Raw genomic sequence first — 21,630 nt, 5'->3', positions numbered from 1 at the left:
AATTCACTATATAAAGATCGAATACAGAAGCAATTCGTAGCAATATTTACAATTATAAACGCCTGAAAAACGAACGCCATAGAAAATGAGAAAGAGCAATAAAAACTTTCCAGCGTGAAGTAGAACTACAAGGGAACAAAACTAGGAGAACAAAGTATCGCGAATAGCACTGAATAACTCCTACATCTCCCCTCATACTGTCAGAAATCTTTTCAATTGAAGTGTCAACTCGATCTTATAAGGAAATGTCTCGGCACGAGAAAGGAAGTAAAAACTAAAAACAGAGTGAAAGAACGAAAGGGAATTGGAATGCCGGGAAGAAGCACGAAATTCATAGAGGAGCGTCAGACAGTGTCAGACTGGTCAAAGTGTCGTATACGTGGGAGCGTGATTCATACGGTGGAAATCGTATCTTTGGCGATGGAAACCGCGTTTCTGAGTCACGTATCATTTGTATCCCGGCGCCATGATGTTCCCCTTTGAACTTTATCGATACGTTTTACCTTCGCAGCGTTCTCGTTTCGCCAGGTTCCAGCAACAGATGCTGAGAAACGTCAAAGAAACTCGCGAAAGTAGGTACGAACGTAGAAACGGGAAGTGGAGGACACGGAGAGGAAGAGAAGAAAATGGCAAGCTCTAAGCTCTGCCGGTAAGCGTTCCCCGCATTGAAATTCCATTTTCGATGGAAGGGAAACCTCTTTGTGCAGTGCCACCGTCGAATAAATTAAATAAGCCGAGGCCGGAATGAAGGCAATGCCAGATTTATTCTTGTACGTCGAACGGCAACGCAATTTCGAGGCCACGCTTACACAGGGTCGAATAGTAGCGAACAGTGGCGAGGAATTCGTCTTAGATCGAGTTATGCTCGCTCCTTTTTAAGATTATGATCCTGGGAAGAGTGGCTGGTTTATTTGGAAGGGATGAGATTATGGTGCTGGTTGTTCGTTGAATGACTTAGCAAAGGGGAAATATCGTATTACAAGGTGGACCGTAAAAGAATTTGTTAGCTTTGTAAAATAAATCAGGATTGATGACGTTTAGAAGATTTATTAAGTCGTAATCGTCTAATTTTTGTCGCTAGATACGTTGAATTTGGAGTAAACGAGAGTATTTAAATTGAATTTCTTCTTTTACCAAATTAACACGTTCATTGTCACGAGAATCTCATATACTTTACGCGATATTATATCCTATTTGAGCACTTCCTTCTGACAACGTTATCCAAGCGATTCATATTGTTGAATATTTGATAATCCATGATAATCATATTTTAACTATTTTGAAAAATTTGGATCATCGGCGACCTTCGTAACACTCAACGTGTTAATTATAAATCGTTTAACGAAGGACATGTTCTTACATTTTTTGACAAATGTAAAGAAATACGCGATTTAGTAGCAAAAGTTCTATCGAGCATCGGTACTACTTCTACGACAATAATTTCAACGCCAATTGCCGTGCAGCGACTAAAACGTAATGCCCTCGACAGAAATCAAGTTTAACCCTTTCAAGATTCACCGTCTAAACCCTTCGACACGCCCGAAGGCGAATTTTTATAAAGATTCCTTTAGATTATTACACTTTTATTTTAACAGATTATAACTCATTTTTCTCTGTCATCGCTAAAATTTATCGCCTCAGAATTACATATTCCATTTAAAAAATTATTTTTCTCATTAGATCGCTATACTTTCTACTCGCTTTATTAAATGATGCGCTTTCCTTCGTTACCGTTAAAATTCACCGCACCATACGAACAGAATTACATATGCCACTTTTAAAATTACATTCAAATTGTATTTCCTTTCTTGAAATTTTGGCGTACCATGGTTCGTATTATCATGCCCTTGCGCGCATTGTTAAAAAAGAATCCGCCTCGAAAGAACTAAACGGGGGAATCGTCGGATTTACCGACAGTTTGCCACGGACGTTTATTAATATCCTGCTAGACGTAATACACAACAAGTTCGCTGTTTTGTATAAATTAGTGCAACAGGCCATGCTTAACGAGGTAAACGTCGCGTATTCCTCAAGCACGATATCGAGTGCCCGACTGTCTTAACGAGGCCGGTGTTTCTTTTTCTCTTTCTCCATTTCCTTCGAAATTGTACGTTTCCTTCCTCTCGCGTCTCTTGTGTATCAAACGTGCATTCTGTTCTTCCACCGTATCTCTCTTCTTTTAGTTCTTACTTCTTCACCTTCCAATTTTCATTGTCCTTCGGTTCGAGTTTCTATTTTTTTTATCTCCTGGACCTTCCATTTAGTTCTACTTTGTTATGCTGTTTGCTTCGAGGAAGATAAGGTTTGCTCTTTTCTTCTTCTCTTACTCGATTCGTGAATGATGTGCTACCTCGTGAACGAAATGGAAGTTTTGGTTTTGTCGTAGATCGTATTCTTTGAACGAAAGATCCTTTTTCATAGAGAGCATCGAGAGAATTTTCTTTGATCTCCTTAATACCGGTAATTGGATTAAGGATGTTTACGTACTTATGAGAAATTTAAGAGTGCTAAATTCACAGAATACGTGTAAAAAATATGAATTATAAAAACATGAATTTGCATAAATATCCGCATTCTCTTGACAATGCTATACATCGATTTAAGCTTCGACTTTTTGCACATAGGAAACTAGAGATTTTGTTTTGTACAGATCGAATTACAAAGTTCATCAAATATTAGTCCGATAAGTGACGTCGTGTTATATGCTATTAGTCTCTAAAGAATTTTAGAGAAACTTCCAATGGATAGACTAGAGTTGAGTATGTGAAAGTTTGATAGACACCAAGGAACTCCACTCAACACAGTGTATAAGCAATTTCCGGAAATCCTGTTGGAGTTCAACGAACTCTACTTAGTTTCTTTAAGCTGCAACAAATTAGGGGGCTTCGGTTGATTAAGTTGCCCTATAGGTACGAAAGTTCTGTTGCTCTGATATCACGTGGCATATATTTGATGTTGAAAAGATGCTTGGTAGGAAGCAGATATTAAACCGACCTTAATTAGAAATTAATTGAGAGTAATTTTATTCTGATCTGAATTTTACCAAATGCAATTTACTAGTATTTCATAATCTTCGATAAGACGTAGCATCACATGGACTGTGTAATACTCTGAAATAATTGAATTGTTTCATTTCATTCAATATTTCAATTGGATTCCAGACTCGAATACTGGAAAATTCCAGAAGTCCAATTTTAAATACTCTTACGGTTATTATCAACTGCTGTTCAATTTCCAAATGTAAGAAACTGAGTGTCGTATCTACTGTTCGATATTAGTTCAATAATTCAATTAATTAAATAATTGTTACATCATCTCAGACGATTATCTTCGATCTTTTAGGCTGCTGTTCCCACAAATAATTTCGTTCCATGGTTTACATCTTGTTTTCGGATATGAATGATCTTCTTTTCGGTTTAGAACGTGACTCAATTTAAAGTAAACGATACACGTGTACTCTATTTTCTCTTTGTGTTCTAGTTCTCTTCTCTCTGGTCAAAGGATGACATTGATTTCGTAACAGGAGAAACGATCAAGTATTGCGTTCTAGCTTCTCGCCCACTTGTTACGTACAACGCTACGGTTTCATTGTCAAAGCATAGCGGGGTACACTAATACCGATGGCTTCCCTCTAAGAAAACGCTAGACCTTCCCTTTGATATCGCATTCGTCAACGTCAAGGATTTGATTTCGTCTGAAACAGAGTAAATTGCGACTTAAACGCATTCTGATTAAATTCTGTAACGTTAAGATCAAACACAAAGTCTATTAATTCCATTAGCTACAATTCACTTCTACGTTATTATCCTATTTCAAAGTTTCAAAAGGTGTGTCGTAGTTCGATGGGATTCTCGAATTACTTGTCGACATTTTCAAGCAAGTTATTGTACGAATTGTTGAAGATTTAAACATATTATTGCCTTGAAATATTACCGAAAGTTAAAGTTATTTAGTTTTGGAAAATTTGAATCCAACGAATCTTATCGTATATTTGAAGCGGCTTTGTGTCTTAATCCTAACGTTCCTCAATAGAAAATACCTGATAATTTGCTTTAACGCGATCTGAAACGCTATAAATTCGAATCAGACTGTAATAAATACTGGCCAAGCAACCATAAATCCGCCAGGTTGTACAACCCTTACGCGAACGCTGCACAATAATGTGTTTCTTGAATAACGTGTTGCTAGATCGATCGTTGCACCCTAACGAAATCGTTTAACCATTTAACGTATCTATCGATAACGAGTCAACGAACCAAGATGTTATAAAACTATTTACAGTCTACGATACAAATATTTTCGGAGTGAAAAGACAGTACGAATACCAAATAAATAATACAGCATAGTTTGTATAACAAATATATAAATATTCGAGACTCACGAGTGTGAAAAAGATCGAAAGATTAGAATTAGTGGATTTGGAAGAAAAAGCGTAGATTTTTTCTTCAGCTATCAGAGCAACTTGTATTTATAGTAAAAATGATGACTTGTTTCGTATCTCTGAAGATTTCAAAGGAACGAAGCTTTCATCTCCTTTATCCTCGATTTATTTTTACAAAGATAACACAATAATGAAACAAGATAACTCGATCGTAACGAGGTTCGACATGGATTCGGCAAAGGAAAGCAGAAAAGCTGCTTTTAGGAAGAAAATAGCTGGGTTTAAGTAGGGCTTAGAGAAGGACGAGAGTAGAAGTAGATAAAGAAAGTGCTAGAAAATTCAAGAAAAGACAACCAGTATCCACTAACATTCGCTCGAATTTAGACGCTATAGGTGTACTTCCAATGGTGTACGAGGGTAAAAAAAGAATTAAAAAGTAGAAAGACGCGAGAAATTATACAGAAAAGCTCGAAATGATAAACAGAAAATACTTTTCGGAAAATACTCTGGCCAGGATAACAACACAGAACGTTATTGATTGAAATTCTATCACCGTTATATGAAAATATACAATTTCAATAATTTATTAATTTAATTTAATTGTAATAAAATTGAACTGTATATATCGTATGAATCATTGCTGAAGTTTATTTCAAAACATTACGTAATTTTTAACTTGCGTCCATTCAAACGAATATCACATGCATGTCGTAAAATTATGAGGCGAATCGGGGCTGATATGTATGCAGTGAACATGTCAACACATTCGAGATTAATGACCCGGCATGTGTCAGTTAATACTTCAACCCTACAGCCGATAAATTTCACATGTGGATCACGAGCAGACGTTTGTACTATCAGCCAGTTCTTACGTAATAACTAGGGAAATCATATGGTTACAGGACAGAATTGTAGAATAAAGAGGTTTCAAAACTTGTGAAATAGAAATACAATAATCCTCTTTGGTTTATGTTTTAAAAACATTCGACAAAATTATTTTAAAGTATTCGATAAAATAATATCGAGCCAGATCGAAGATTATTACAAATATTTTTTTACATTTACACATTTCAGATTACACATTATGATATATCGTTTGCAATAAATATCATTCGTTCGTTCATTCGTAACAATCATGACGTATAAATTAATCCAAAATTTCGCAGTAATGATTCCTACGAGACCTAATGAGATTCCTATGAGATTCGTACGAGACGTAATTCTCTTACGATTTATTACAATTGCAGAAACGTAACAGAGAATTCCGAGGACTATCCTGTGATATGTTAAACCGAACGATATTTCTCGCAAAGTTGAAAGGAATATCGATTCTATTTCGTTGACTCGCAGCGACGATGCACGAGAGGAAACTTCTCGTTTTCGTATCAGCCAAGTCCAAGTGGAACGCTCCTGCGGGACACGGAGCGTGGCGTGGCTTCTTTCGGATTTAAATTAGATCCGAGACGACCCGCAGATCCTTCAGACGCGTCAAATACACGCTCGCTTAACGTACTTTCATCTGCATATTTTTCATTTCGCTATTTTCTCCGGATCCCTTCGCATCCCTCTGTTCAACCGCCCAACCGGTGTCGCTCAATGGGGACGCTTTATTGTTCCTAAGAAAGCTATTCTTTGTCCCCTTTTCGTGGATTATTGCGTCGAATAATCCCTGTATTACAGTTTCGGGGAATTTTTGATATTTTGAAACGACATCTGTGAAAATACAATCATGGTCGAGTTTGAAGGGACGACAAACTGTTACCTTGCATGAATAAATACATTAGATTGTGTAATATACGATAAATATCGTGATACTTCAGAACTCAGTTTGAAACAATGGAAGATATAACAATAAGAGTTTTGCGAAAAAGAGAACGAAGAACTTATTATATTTATATATATCTAATATAAGATATATATTATCGTTAAAAGAAACAATGGAACACGTTACGATAAGAGTTTTATAAAAGTGGAATGGAAAACTTGGCAGAAACGTGGAAAATAATTTTAGGATTTCAGAGAAATGAAATTATTTTCATTTAATAACGAAAGAATTACACTTCTTATGAGTTGATTTGACATTTTATTCGTATAATCGAAAAATCGCGGACGAAATTATATCGACGAGAGTAAAATAAGCGATGTATGCTTTATGACAAAAATTAAGAAAAATGTTAAAATTGTATGAAAAATTGCGAAGTCATAGAACGCATGCATTAATTTAAAATATCAAGCGTACGCCGGAAGCGAGATTTAAATTCAGCGTTAATGGAATACGAAAATTAACGCCACACCTGTTGACTTTACTGGAGATTCTGCTATTAGCTCGAAATGTGTGAAACACACGAACTAACCCTTCCAATGCAGTGGCTAGACCATTAGGTACGATACGATAGCTTTATCGAGGATAAAATTAGGTATCATTTAATTATTGCCTACGAGACGAATTAAAATCGTTTAATATTATCCCATACTATTATCACAATTTAATAAATTTGTATCGTAATGTATACATGATCGATAAAATATCCATCGTGGAAATGATCGCTTTCTTCGATGTGTTTTTACCTTATGTGACATGTAGTATGTATATATGTGCATTGTGTATGAGCCTCGGAAATATCATAACCATGCTTGGTCTTTAAAAAATGCATTAAACCACTACAATCTACTAATTCTTTATGGGAGAAGATTTTTAAAGTTCCTACTTTAACATCTAGTTCAGTTACGTTTTATTCGACTGGAACTCGTAACAAATGAAAAGAACAAAAGAAATAAGCAGCAGATTTTTGTGTCACTTCAATTCATTACGAATAAAAATTCTCCAATAAATAATTTATACAAAGGACAAAAAGTACGTTATTATCAGACTACGGATTTTTACGCATTTGTGGAAAATTTGAAAATACAAACATCCATGAGATGCATATAATGTGTAGAAAATATAGGAAATATCGAAAGTATAATATTTAGTAGCTGAGACAATTTTGTATTTTATGATTTTATGATTTTAATACGAATTTCCACAAATATTTGCACATGAGACGCAAATACGTGTATCGGTATCCTGAAAGAAGCAAATCAGATACGTCGTTTACGATTTGTACTTCCGCTAACGAAAAGGAAGTTCAATTTCCAGAGAAATTTTCACCGAGAATCACGGATGCCTTTCAAAATGGCAATTTTCAAATTGCACCGTGTTTCGTTGCGTCGTCCTCGTTCACACGAAGCGCCGTACATTGATTAAAAAAAGGCACAGTGCGAAAAGAGAAGGCGAAAAAAAACATGGAACACCTCGACTGATCGATATTACTGCAGCGACGCAAAACTCAGCGCATACGTAAGTGCGAGGAAAAAATGAACGGAAATACGTGCATGCGACTGCGATGATTAGGCATCGAATTCTCCTTGAACGATCACCGCCATCATTGTCGACTTTTCATTGAAACTTGAAAGCAGCACTCGTTGTTTCTCGCAAAATCATCGACACATAATTCTTTGTCCTTATAATATTTTTTTATAATTTTATATTCTATAATTTTCTTTACTGTTTAATTTGTACTTTACAATTTGTCCAGCTGGACATTCGGTAAATTTTTCTAGCTTAATTGCTAAATAACATGTTCATGGCTACCCTCAGCGGGATGCCATCTTCGAGTTTGTCTATTTTATTTCTTTAGTAAGGTGTTAGTGGTGTGTTTTCTCTTTAGGTGTTATAATGTCTCGGATTTTTAAATTTCATATTAATCATTTTTTAAAGTATTTAACGAATTTGAGGTATTATCGTACATTACATCATTATATAATTAAAAATAATAACTTGAAGATCCTTGAAAATAGCAGTAATTATCGTGGATATTTTGAAGATTTGATAAATATATATGTATATATTTTGTTAATAAATTTATTTGGATCGAAAGACGTATCTGAATCTGAAATAACGTAGCAAACGATTTGACAGATTATTCCATATAAGTTTCGAAAGACACGCGATATCTATTATATCATTAGAAAGAATCGCTATAAATTTCCACTAAAGCTCGGGAAAAAAATTTAAGTATTTTCGGTAGCATCAACTTTTTGTCAGACACTCTATCTATATACGTTATGATACGCAACGAAGAAGCAACAAGTGACGAGAATGAAACGTAATTGATCTTGCAGGGTTCAAGAGACAGACGGCTCTTTCTTCGAAAGTTTCACCGCGTTATCTTGGAGACAGGAAAATCGAAGGCTCATGGTCCTTCAAGAAGTAGAGGCCAGGGCCAAGGAACCGCCTCCCCCGTCCAGAGACACCAGCTTGACGCAAACTTATCGTTTCACCAAAAAAGAGGTGAGCTCTCTCTTACAAATAATGGTTATTTCATTAATCCTAAGTCGGAAGTAAATTAGATTAAGTTTTAGTAGAAAGAAATTAAATTAAATATGCGAAATCAATTAAATTCGTTGGAAGTAAGTCAGAAATGAATCTGTATAAATTAACAGAAAAATAATGAATAATTTAACACGTTGATTGCCGTGTGAATTTTATATACTTTGCCATGAGAGCCGTATCATAGCATTTAACTTTTACGAAATCGCGCAATTTTTCTCTGGAAGTGTTATATAAGTCGCTGACAATGTTGGAAACTTTCCACTTCAAGAAATTTATCTTCCTTTAATCGCCCTAACCCATGATACCCATGACCGTCGTGACAATCAACGTGTTAATCTTCAATTTAAACCACCACATTTTTATACGTGGATATATAAAGAAGATTTAAAAGAATCAACACATTGCAATTATTAAAAAATATTAGAATGATTTTTCTTAGAAGCGTGTTTACTTTGTTAAAACTGCAATCGTGAAAATGAAAAGGAAAAGTTAAGCACAGAGAGCAACGTTTAAAGAAAGGACAAGTTTATCCTCTGTTTTAGAGTAGGCCGCGTTGTCCGTAATTCTGCAAGTTTACCAGACGAAACATAACGAGTGTAAGTTTCCGGTTTTCGCTGTAGTGTCAGCAATATGAAAGTGACGCGCTATATGGCCTGTTTTGGTGAATGCAAAAGCTTCTAACCATTCGCTATCGTTTAAACGCGAGATAGAGTTGTTAACTGCTTTCAGTCGACGTAATGCAAGCAGCTGCGCGTCGAATTTAATCACACTTTAAACAATACACTTTCGTGCTTGAAGTTAACCATGCGACGAGGAACATGAAAACATGGTAACGTGTCAAAACACAATCTTGTGTATAAATCCATATGCATACGGAGTAAGGTAGATCCATTAAAAATTAGAAACGTGTAATATTTGATCTCTAAACAATTTTTACACGTACAACGAACACACGTCATTTTGATAATTTTGCTTATTTTGATAACAAAGTCGATATCGTGATCGGAAGTCTTGTTTTCGTGACGTTTCATGCGATAGCGTTTTATTTTGGTAGAAAAGAAAAGTAGAAAATTCGATTTTTGTTTTCTCAAAGACTTTCTTTTCTTCGAGACTCGATCATAACCAGACTAATACAATTTTATCGCGAGACGTAACGAAAGAAAGAAACCTCCAATCTTTTATATAAACTGTTACAAACTTCTTCTATAAATTTCTGTATGAAATTTCTTCGAATGCGTAGCCAGAGAATGGGAAAAAGAACGAGTATGTACACTTTACAAAATGAAACGTTCGATCGATCAACCATTCCGGTCCTTTAATTTTCTGTACCTCAATTTGCAATTTCATTTTACTGTTATCGTTGAAACTACCGGAATAATTAAAATAACCAATTAGTAATTTTTCAATATATGGATACACAAGGTTATTTTTCCCTCTTTCGCTAAATATTATTTTAATATTAATTGTCTTCAATTCCCTCGGTACAAATTTAGACTTTAATCATAGCTAACTGTTAACCAAATCCTATATTTTCTTACAAATTAAATCTTTGCGTGCGTAACTATCAGTATGTAATCCCCCCAAGATCTTAAATTGTGAAATATAATACTAACAATCACGATCGAGCCTTTATATACTTCAAGAAAATAGCTGTTCCTCGATTTTACTTGCTATACTTTTACTTACTATCGCGAGTATACCGCTTTGTTCGCAACGTTCGCATAGTGATGCATTTTGTCATCTATCATGGTGGTTGCGGTATGCGCAAATCGCATGCGATTCGGTAATTATATTTCCTTTGAAATATTATGCGTGCTGGTCAATCGAAATGACGGACAGCCGCTTTAACGATATCGCCTGTTTAACATTTGTTTATCCCACCAGCGATCCGCAATTTCATGATTGCACTTCCAAGAAATCTCGATATTTCGCATAAGATACCGGCAACAGACACGACAATCCTCAATCAGAATGTCCATTAAGTGGTTGAGATAATCCTTTCTATTTTTATCGTTCCTGCGTTATCCTTGTTTTCACTGAATTAATTTGAATTAATCGAAATTCATTTAATTTAAAACATTGAACGAATATGAATCATATTGTTATATCATTAAGGGGCCAGATTTTGGTTTCGCTCGGTTTATGCAAATTAATCCTATTCTCTTCCTCTTTTTTCATTAACATTAAAATCGGCGATTTGCAGAAAACGGTGAATACAGTGTTGTTCGCCTCTGTGACAACCTAATTATAATATCGATCGATCAATCCGATTGAATTTATTTGACAAATGCAATATTAATTCCGCATTTATATGCAACCGCACAAAGTTGCCAATGCAAACCGTAGATTTCATGGATCTATTTATTATTCAATCATTTTCCATTTACATTTTATATCGTTCCTATATCTAATCGTTTAACTAAAATCTTCATAAATATACGTTTCTTATAGTTTCATTCTCATTTTTATTAATCGCAATCATTGACTTGTTTATTATTCATTTATTTCGCTATTCGCATTTTTCATTGTTCTTACAATCTTTTCAGTAAAAACCTTATGATTTTACTTTTCTTTTATGTATATGTATATATGTACATCATAAAGCAGCATAGGAAATTTGTACAAAAACCTGTAGAAAATCCTTGAGAGTAATACTCTTGATATTCCTTTCTCACTGGACACGTCGTATTTGCGATCTGCTTTTCACAAAGTGGACAATGCCAGCGTGTAGGTGGATTATGGAACTCCAGATGAACGTTCCCTGGGCCACTGTGCGAGAGAAATTCAAACTCAAACGCAACTTCGTGACACGATAAACCGGTGGACTATATTAGATATTCTGCACCTGCAGGATTCGCTTCTGCATTCGCTGGTACAGAAAAATTATATTTCAGAAATATTTTCCGTTTTCGCGAGCGAAGAACGTTCCACGAAATTTTTACTTTGGGATTATGTACCACCGCACGTTTAGAATCCTTTTAAAACGTTACTTTTCACTTGAAATCCAAACAGTTATCCTTTTTATCCTTAATTTTTTGAAAGCAAAGTCTTTCAAGCGTGACCTTTCAAAATCAGAACTCCCATGCTCCGAACTACGACAATTAATTTTTCATTAACTTTGTGTTTACGGGTTTCGAAACTTTTAGCACCGAACTTTCTCGTTCTACTCGTGCGATCGTCAAACCGATTTTTATTATTATAAATATCTTCTTTCGATCCAATATCCCAAACGATATAAAAATTTAATACAAAGTTTCAATAATCGGATTTCTGGCATTTTACATGGAATTATTAAATGACCCGTGTCGTTTTTAAAGCTATCAAAAAAGTTTTAACTCGTTAACACGTTGACTGTCACGCGAACTTAATATATTTCGCCGCGATAAATTGAAATATACCACGGCATAGCATTTCATTTTTGCAAAGCACTATGTTGTATTTGCATAATTCCTCCTGACAATGTTATATATGATATATGATATCTAAATCATTCACATTATTGAAAACTTACTGATTCGTGAAATCTATCTTGAATATATATCCTTGTGTAATATATCACACAGATAAATAACGCAATTCAAAGGTTGTTAGAACTGAATGCGATTGAAGCAATTTTTCACGCTCGATTCCACGTCTTTCCGGCCTCGTAAAGAGATCCCTCGTAAAGCAAACGATCGCAGCGTCGTCATTTATCCGGAAGGAAATGAGTAACAAGAAGCGCACCACGGAAAGAATAATGGCGTTCGCGTTTCGTCGAGTGGCTCGAAAGGATTCCATCAAATTGTTCGGATCGTCGCACAGCCTTTTCCTCTCGGTATGCTTTACGCCGCTTGCAACGCCGATTTCTCTTTTTTCCACTTCGTTAGGAACTGAAAACGCGATCGCTTTCCGCTTATTATTTCCAATGAAATCGCGTTACACGTTCCTTTCCGTCGAACCACCGATACGCTGCAACGACGAAGCGAATTAGACGAACGAAAAATGATATACCGTGGTGAAGAAAGGAAATATCTTTCAACGGATGCGACCGATCCATTGGGATCAAGCGTATTTTATACAAATTCTCCTCGAGATAAGTCGGGATTTTAACGTAGAAATAATATTTTGCCAAGAGCTCGTAACGATTCGCAGTTAAACTTTGAATCCTGTTTTGATCGTAAGTTGTTTAATTCGTTTTCATCTCGTTCTTAGACGGAAATCCTTTACAAACTGTTAAGAAACGTTACGAAGGAGTAAGTAGTACACGAGTAGGTATTTTAATGAAGTTTCGATCAATTACAATAATTTCTATTAAAAAAAAATATAGATCATATCTCAAATATTTGAAGCTAATCCTCGTAGCGCTATGTTACAACTATCAATATTTTTAGTAGATTCAAGAGGATTCAACAGGTAAAAGCGCGTATTTAATCCTAAAACTGAATAAAAAATAACATTCGCTGATGCATTGAATTTGAAAATTGTTCCGCTATGAGATACACGAGCGAAACAGTTTTCACGTTGAAGATAAAACAATTTAAAGCGAATAATAACAACGTCATACTTTTCAGTACGAGCCAGGTCCATGGACGAATAAATCATCGACCTTAAAGTTTTTTTGTTACGGTTACGAAGCTGTATCTAATTATCTCTTTTTAACTTAGCCTGCTCCTTAATCGTTAGCTGTAAAATTTTCTCCACCTTTCTACAAATAAATCTTCCAGGTAACTCGTTATTTACCTCCGGCACCAGATTTCCGTCGAAACTTTTAAAAGTTATATTCTCAGTCGTAAAATTACGCTGCAGCTTTAAAGTAGAAACCTTATTTCACCAATCAACTTCCAACAAAATTATACTTAATTAATCTCCTTGTACACCAGATTGTGTAACAAACAGAATTCGTGAAACTCTCGTTGACATTTCAAGTTTCGAGTTTTGTATAAAACATACAAATCGGGTTCTCCGAAACTCGGACTAGTCGTTTTAGCCAATATCCATATCGGTTATTATATTTTTATATTTTATGATTAGCCTTTTCACTCTTTCACGCGTTGCATCAGATCGATAACGACAAAGAGCGAATTTTGAGGATTTGCAATCAATTTTTCTTTTTTCGTCTACTCGTATTTTGTGCTTTCAGCTTTGGTTAATATTATTACGTAAACACATTTCGCTCGATATTATCACATTTCGTTAATAACGAAGGCTACGATAATTTATTAAACTTAACTTTAAACTTGCACCATAATCGTATTATGCAATATCGAATAATGCACATCGCACTGTAATTATTCATGTGCCTATTAAACATTTCGTACTTTGTTTAGGTAAAGCGATTGGTCTTCTTTCGAGCGTCGTTCGTAATACACGCAAACGTTAACGCGCAGTAGAATACACCGTTAATGGCCAGATGATCCGGAATCATTCGCACGTATTCTATCTCGCGTTCGCATACTCTTGTAACTTTATTTTTGAAACTTTTCTCTTTTTTTCGTACGTTGTTTCGCCTGTCTTTTTTACGCACACTGTTGGTCGAAGAAAAATAACAAAAAAAAAATGGTTTGTTAAAAAGTAGCCACTCTTGAACTCGCGTGTACAGCTACATAGCGGTTTTGATTACCATAAATTGAGGACCGCCAAAAAGGAAATTCTCGTGGAAGAGAGGTTTCACAAGCTCTCGCTGTGCTATTTATCTTGCAGCTTGGTCAGACCTCGATGAATTTCACTTACACCAGCGTGATTGAATGAAGTCGACTGGAAGCACTCGTTGAAGGAATGAAATATTTCTGGTTGAAAAATTACTCGGAAATCTTGTCCAATTATCGCTTATCGTTAAACGTATTACCCCGCGTAATAGCTGGAATAATGTGGGAATTTGTGACATTCCATTACAATTTTCGTAAGTTTTCGACAATGGAGTAATTTGCTACTTTATTATTAATGAACGTATCGGTAAAACGTTAATTTTTCGTAACTTTAGGAAAAGAATTTAGTATTCTGATATACTATTACAAAAATATTCCAGAGATACTATTATAAAGGTATTCATTACATTTTGTAAACTGATATAGTTGTAAACTAACGTTAAGCAAAATAACAAACTCTTCGTTTAAATAATTTTTATGCGCAAAAATAGGTTTTATCGATTAACTTATTTGACAATGATATTACGACACTTTGGAGAGGAAATGGGATAACATTGAAAAATTGCGTTCTAAGAATCGAGACAATATCGAATCCAAGTGGCCAATTAAATCTGAATTCTCCGTGCAATATAAACTATAATTGCGAAACGAGTATTTAAAACTTCAAAGTCTCGCAACTGTACCGCCGTTGTACATTTCTGCTCTTAAATAATAAATCACCGCGTCTGTTTAAACTTTTCTCGTCGCTTGAAATCTGAAAACCAAGGGAAACAAAGGAACGGCTTGGTATCAAAGAAACGAACGAAGAAAAGTTAAAAAAGATAAAGATACACGAGTCTTTGTTGTACCTTAATGCTTCAGCGTGTTTTCATCAGCGGCTGAAACAAAGAGAAATCTCGTTTTAAAGTTTCCTCGAAGGGATGTGAAACGGGGATGTTATCAATTTGACGCCTCTCGAAAGCGAGCGCGTCAAATTGATAACGAAAAACGCGGTTGAACATTCAACTACAGTTTGTCGTGGGACGAACTGTTTCCAACGAATACAATACGCGTTTAAAAACATTGTTTCAGTTGGAACAGTTGTACATAGAAGTCCTCTACACGATCGCCAACACTGTGGGCGCTAGCACGGGACAATACGCGCACTACAAGGAGGATCTTTATAGGTATGCGCAAGAAGCTTTTGGGGTTCCGCCGGATCAACATCGACGATATCTGAACATCGCATCGGAAGAGAAGGTACGTTTCATCGTGTTCTTTCTTATTATTCGATCGTACGTGTGATGGCTCGCCAGAGTATTCAAACATCTGCCGCACAATATTTTTATGAATATATTATCTGCATCATATGAAACTTCCTGGAATTTCGTTGACGCTGTAGTGGCATACAACTGTAGCGATTGTAACAGCGAAATTTGAAACCAATACGAAAATGTATATAAAAGTTACGAGACATTTATCGCGAACGTGCACTTAGTGAAAGATTGGTATACAGCATGAATATACCATTAGGTTGTCCGAAAAGCGTCTTTCTTCTGCAGACACGTCTTTTACAACTACGCATCATTATACGTACATGAAACCTAATCTGTCTGGACGTTGTAATGTCATTCTTGATAGAACAAAATGGATCGTAGGTAATTCGATAAAATAATATAAAACGGAAAATGTTGAGCATTCATTATTTCCTTATAAAACGAAAGAAACTTTTCGGACGACCTAATATTTAGTCTTAAACGTACGATTATTGCCGAGTATGGTCTCGTTAAACATCGTGACTCATATTAAGGTGTCGAATAGTTGACCGACTGTTCAAATGCTCTGTAAATATACAATATCTTTTTATATTTTTTGAAGTACGTATCAGTTGTCGTTTTGTCTTATTTAATTCGAGTAATGGGATTGGATGAATTCGATAACGAAGATGAAAAGAAGCGGCGTGCTTTGTAAATAATATCACAGTGGAAATTGCGCATTTGAAATAAAAGCAATAATACGCGGTTACTGAAACATATATTCGGGCAGAAAGTTCGATTCGAGTCTTGTCGCACGGCTCGTCGCGTTATGAAACGTTATTTAAAAACGACGCGGTATACGCAAGCATAACGCAGTACCGTTACAAAGCAAGCAATTACTGAAACAAAGCTTTATTACATTTATACAGAAAATGAAAAACAAAGCCCCGTAAAACGAGTTCGTTCTTGGCCGACGATACGAAACAGCATTGAAGCCGGATAAAGAAAATTAATAAGAAACACCACTGGAACAATTACTGTCCCGTTTCTCCATGTTTTATCGTCGGCTAAATAATATAATTCCAATCGATTCAGTCTCCAGCTGTTTTTAATAATGAAACAAATAGCTTCGTGATTAAAATACATAAAAAAATGGTATTATATCGGAAATATAATTCATTTTACATTGAAATTAAAACACACGATAAGAATGAAACATTACGATCCGTTTACAGTCACAATCGTATATTTGCTATATTATGTTCGGTATCCAAATAAAATGCATTCAATTTATGCCTCTGATCGATCGTCGTAAAATTATTCTCATAAATTTTACTCCGATACACGTATACCATGAAAATCGCGTAAATTTCTTTAGTCGGTAAAAAAATGATTAATTATTTTTTGAAACGGTTGTTAAACTTTTCAGCCACCAATAGTTGTCCTAAGCGTGGTAGTTGTGGAAGCAGAGGGACTAGAAGCGAAGGACGCGAACGGTAAGCATTTATTTAGCGCGTTTCGCGTTTAATTATGCAGCACCACGTAACGCCCGTAGAAGTTTAACGAGTCTAGTGAAACGCAAATGAATTTTCCATCGAATTACATGCATACATAATCCGGCCGTAGTCACCGATGTCATAAATTTTGACGTGGGAACAGGACGAAAAGCGATGCATCTTTCGGTTCTCGACGTTACTTCTCAATATTTCAAGCCCTTTTGCACGATAACGGATTGAATAATTGCGAAGACAGTCTGCAAGACTTCAAAATTTATCTCGATCACTGAAAATGATCGATACCGCGCGATACATCATCTTACGGAAATTAAATGCATCTTTTATATTCCAATCGTGTCGAAATGTCTCTGTTATTCGTGTTTAATAATAGAATAACGTGTAGTTATTCTACTATCGTCGTCATAATCGTTATTAAAGTTTTTAATAGATTGCGGATATTCGTGGAAATTCATATTTTTACGAACCTAACTGTAAGAAATGGAATTTAAATTTATTTCGCTTATTGAATATCAAAATAAGTTTTAAAGCATTTTAGTTATTCTACTTTGAATATTTTATGTATCTTTGGATGTCGTGCTTATTCCGTGCATTTCTGTACGTTTAAATTTCTCATAAATGCATAAAAATCCGCAGCCCAGTTTCATAAGTAAGAATAAACATTTCTGCCAAATTTGTATAATGCAGGATGACTAATATTGTGTACAGCAGCTGAGAAAGAAATTCAAACTGCAATTTTTAAATGCTGACAAATTCTGAAAAGTACTGAAAACCGCTGAAAAATGCTTGAAAATTTTCAAAAAATAATCCTCGGTTTATATTATACGTCCATAAAAATGTTTCTTACAGATGTTTCCAATAAATTGAGATAGTTCATAGACTAGAGTGCATATTGAATAATACACACACAATTTCGCATCGTACTAGTTACATTCTTTGAAATGTACAAAGGCGCGTAGATTCTGATATCTAAAGAGTACGAGGATAAGATCCAATAAAGATAAAGCATCCAAGTACTTCGTCATAAAGGATACAGCCCTATTCTCGTAAACTTTCTCTATAAAAGATCTATCTCGAAACTGCTGCAACAACTTAAGGTAACTCTCGAAAAAATGGAGTAAACCTTGCTCATTCCGCTCTACAAAACACCGCAGAGAGTTGAGCGAAACGGCTACAACTTAAAAGTCGGTGTATTGTATCGTTCAAAAGGACATATTTTTATTAAAAAAGAAAAAAAAAGAGAATCCATTATGGAGAATTTTATATTTCTGTACAAAACAACGTACACATTGTAAAATATAAAAGACGTATGGCGAAATAATTAAAATTTTTCCACGATCGTATATTTTTTCCGTCTAAATCTAGGACGTTCCTTTGTTTATTCTGTCTGGAGTCTACACCGCGTCACTGAAAAAACATATATATCGACGAAAATATCGAAATATTTTTACGCTGCATTCTATGTGTATATCCGTGTACCACAGAAATATCTGCAAAATAATCACGAAACAAGTAATATTTCTCAATCGTGTACCATCCTTTCTTAAATGAAAATTTGCTCTAATTAATTATCTTTTCGTCGCGTTACAAAAAACATCTATATCATCGAGATAATAAAAATTCCATACTTTTACGCATCGTCTTATTTTATTTCCTATACTTAAGAGAAACATATATACGAGAAGAGGGTCGTGAAAAAATACAAAACCTCTAAAGCATATAGTCCCTCCGTTCAAATCCAGAATGTTTTTTCCAATTACGGAAGTCGTTAGATTTGAGTGTTTGCCAGAGGTGTGTTAGTCTGAACAAGATTCTATATATGTCCTCCAGGATTCAGCGACCCTTACTGCATGTTAGGAATTCAACCGGGTAATACAGGTGCACCGTTGAGTCCGCAAACGAATTTAACTGCGCACTCACCCCACACACCGCCAGCATCTCCGAGACAAGCGACCCGTGCCCTTTCCGACGGTGGTGAAACCGAGAATTCTCATCACGAGAAATTACGGAAACACCATAGGTAAGTCGACACATCGACGTACCCTTGGTTGCATCGAGCGATCGATAGACCGCGGATATTTATACTCTCATAAATGATTTGAAGGCGTAGAAAATTTTTAAGAAATTCGAAAGTGTACAAATATCCAGAATGCACGTAATACGAAAAAGTAGGCTCAAAAGTATCCAAACACTTGCTTATTTTCGACAGGATATATTCTGATTAGAAAATTGGGGATAAATCAAATAGCAATGCAAACTGCAATGATTTTATTCCTTCCAATCATCATTGCTACGTACAATGATATATTACGAGCCGATTAAATTGAGCTTTAAAGATCGGCGTGCAATAATTGCTTCGAATTCATATTACTTCAAACGCTTTTTCTATGAATTTCCGTGCACACTCTTAGCGGGGATGCGCGTAATCCGCAGTCTGGTCGATTTGCATGATTTATCGAATATTCAAAATATCGTGCTTAACCTTGAAGCGTATCGTAGCTCTTTTTAATCATGCTTATTGGAAAACGTTCGATATTCTATTAATAGTAATTCTGTTTAGCGTTGAAACTGTTGAAGTTGAAAATAGAGAATCTGTGAAATATCGAATTTTAAATGGCTAGAACAGGTCCAGAGGATCAAAAGTTGTAATAGGAAACGTCGAGATTTATCAAAGGTAACTGTTACCATGTTGGGAATTTTATTTAATCCAAATTCGATAGCGCCCAGCAGAAATTGATTGCTCGATACGTGTATCTCTGTTTAATTGTATGTAATAATGGCTGAATAAAAACTTCTGTCCTATAGACGATTCGACGATTCAATTCTTTTTTCGTCGGTAGTTCCAATGATACCTGTGTAGTATATACCTGTAAAATACAAATTTTCCATAGAAGCAAATAAAAATGAAATCGCTATCCTGATTCCATTAAAATCATTATACCTAGAATGGAACTTGGGAGTACTTGAGAGGGTAAACCTGCTGATTAAAACCCAGATAAAGGATTATTAGAAAACGTTTCAAACGTTCTTTAATTAATCCTCATTTCTCGAACATTCGAACGTTTTAAAGCTTAAATCAAAGCCTCGATACTTCTTATTCTTAGTCATTACCTTTTCCGATATCGACGCTTCATCCACGATAGGAAAGGAATCTTTAAAACAATGGAACCGATAACTATAGAAACGTAGATCGGTATTTCTATCGAATAATCTGATCCGTACGATCCTCGTTATTACGCGTAGATTGAAACTTCAATTACTTTCTACCGTAAATTACGACCAACAGGAACAAATTCCTCTTCAATAAAGAAAAGTGCAATCAATTTGCTACAAATCATCGATTAATCCGAAGCAAGACGTTCGATCGATCGTTCGAAGCAGTTAGAGCAGACACAGACCTACTCCAGACGAGCAATCGAGTGACATTTCCACAATGAGTCGCGATAACAATGAACGGTTGCCGGATGCGGCAAGTTCTGTTGGCGACGCTTTCGCAGCGGAATAAGGCCGCGGTGCATTGAGAATCGAACGTCTCGCGGCTCTATCTCGTCGGCATTGTCTCCTCGTGCAGGCAGCAACGCGATTAATTCTCAGTGGTATCGCGACGACGCGCGAAACGAGACCACGTGCTTCTCGTCGAGTCGTTCGAAAAATCGAGTGCCAGAAGACAGCCATGCCGAACGTGGAGAAGCTGGCGAGGAAACGACTGAAGAAAATGTGAGGAATGTTTTTACGAACACGAGGGTAGATTTAGTAGCAGGAACGAACGGTAGAATTCAATTTGCTTGAAAATGTTGTTTGAGCTAATCCGGTTAAGTGTAATGTCTCGTGGCAATTGGCACGGTAATGGCAGGTAGTTTAAACGAAATTCTTGCATTACAGAAGTTTTGGCGTTTAAGTTGGAAATAAGTTCACACGGGTACAGAGTTTGTAATATTTGATATGTGCGTGTATAAAGTAACTTCGACGTAAATATCTCTTCAAGACAAGTCTAAAATATAGAACCGAAATAAAAATACGGAATTTTATTTAATACACCGCGCACAGATTTTGATTTCTCGCACAATCTGTAACAAGTTACAAGGCACAACCCAACCAAAGGAACGAAAATTTCATTGCCACGCAAAATTCGAACGAACATACTCGCGTGCCGCAAAGCCCGAAAGGAGATAGAGAAGCGCGTGAAATATCCGTGGAAGTTATTGTATCCGTTGGAAATCAGTTTCAGGTTGTCGTTCAAGCGCAAGGAGCATACGAGCAGACGCGAGCATCGGGAATCGTTGAGCGGCGCGGTACCAGCCAAGTTCATACGCGCGACGTCGGTGAAGCCGCACACGCTAAGTCCACGATGGAACGAGAAGTTTCGTTTGTAAGCAACTCCGTGTATCCTTCGGGGACTTCGATTCTTCCTCTTCTCCTTTCTTTTCTCTTCTTTTCACTTCCACGTCTTTGTCGCTTCTTCCGTAGTCCGAGAAAGCGATCAGAAACACGTTACGTGAAA

At 35.9% G+C, this 21,630-nt stretch overlaps 2 protein-coding genes across 4 annotated transcripts in view; one reads left to right on the top strand and one right to left on the bottom strand.

Annotated features, from left to right (window-relative positions):
* The window catches only part of LOC126868540 (BAI1-associated protein 3), a 123,719-nt gene that overhangs the window by 81,945 nt on the left and 20,144 nt on the right, over positions 1–21,630 (top strand). For all 3 annotated transcript variants that reach the window (XM_050626169.1, XM_050624523.1, XM_050625309.1), the window contains exons 4-8: positions 8,546–8,714; positions 15,452–15,619; positions 17,045–17,111; positions 18,960–19,149; positions 21,352–21,498. In XM_050626169.1, coding sequence (XP_050482126.1) covers positions 8,546–8,714; positions 15,452–15,619; positions 17,045–17,111; positions 18,960–19,149; positions 21,352–21,498 — 741 coding nt within the window. The remainder of the gene's footprint in view (positions 1–8,545; positions 8,715–15,451; positions 15,620–17,044; positions 17,112–18,959; positions 19,150–21,351; positions 21,499–21,630) is intronic.
* LOC126865048 (GTP-binding protein RAD) overlaps positions 1,897–21,630 on the bottom strand; it is a 126,951-nt gene continuing 107,217 nt past the window's right edge. Inside the window, exon 7 of the mRNA XM_050617324.1 lies at positions 1,897–3,694. Within this exon, the coding sequence (XP_050473281.1) occupies positions 3,612–3,694 (83 nt within the window). The 3' untranslated portion in view covers positions 1,897–3,611. The remainder of the gene's footprint in view (positions 3,695–21,630) is intronic.

This window comes from Bombus huntii, chromosome 1 (genome assembly GCF_024542735.1).
Source record: "Bombus huntii isolate Logan2020A chromosome 1, iyBomHunt1.1, whole genome shotgun sequence".
Classification (NCBI taxonomy): domain Eukaryota; kingdom Metazoa; phylum Arthropoda; class Insecta; order Hymenoptera; family Apidae; genus Bombus; species Bombus huntii.
The sequence above is the reverse complement of the archived record's forward strand: the minus strand, read 5'-3'. Positions and strand labels throughout refer to the sequence as shown.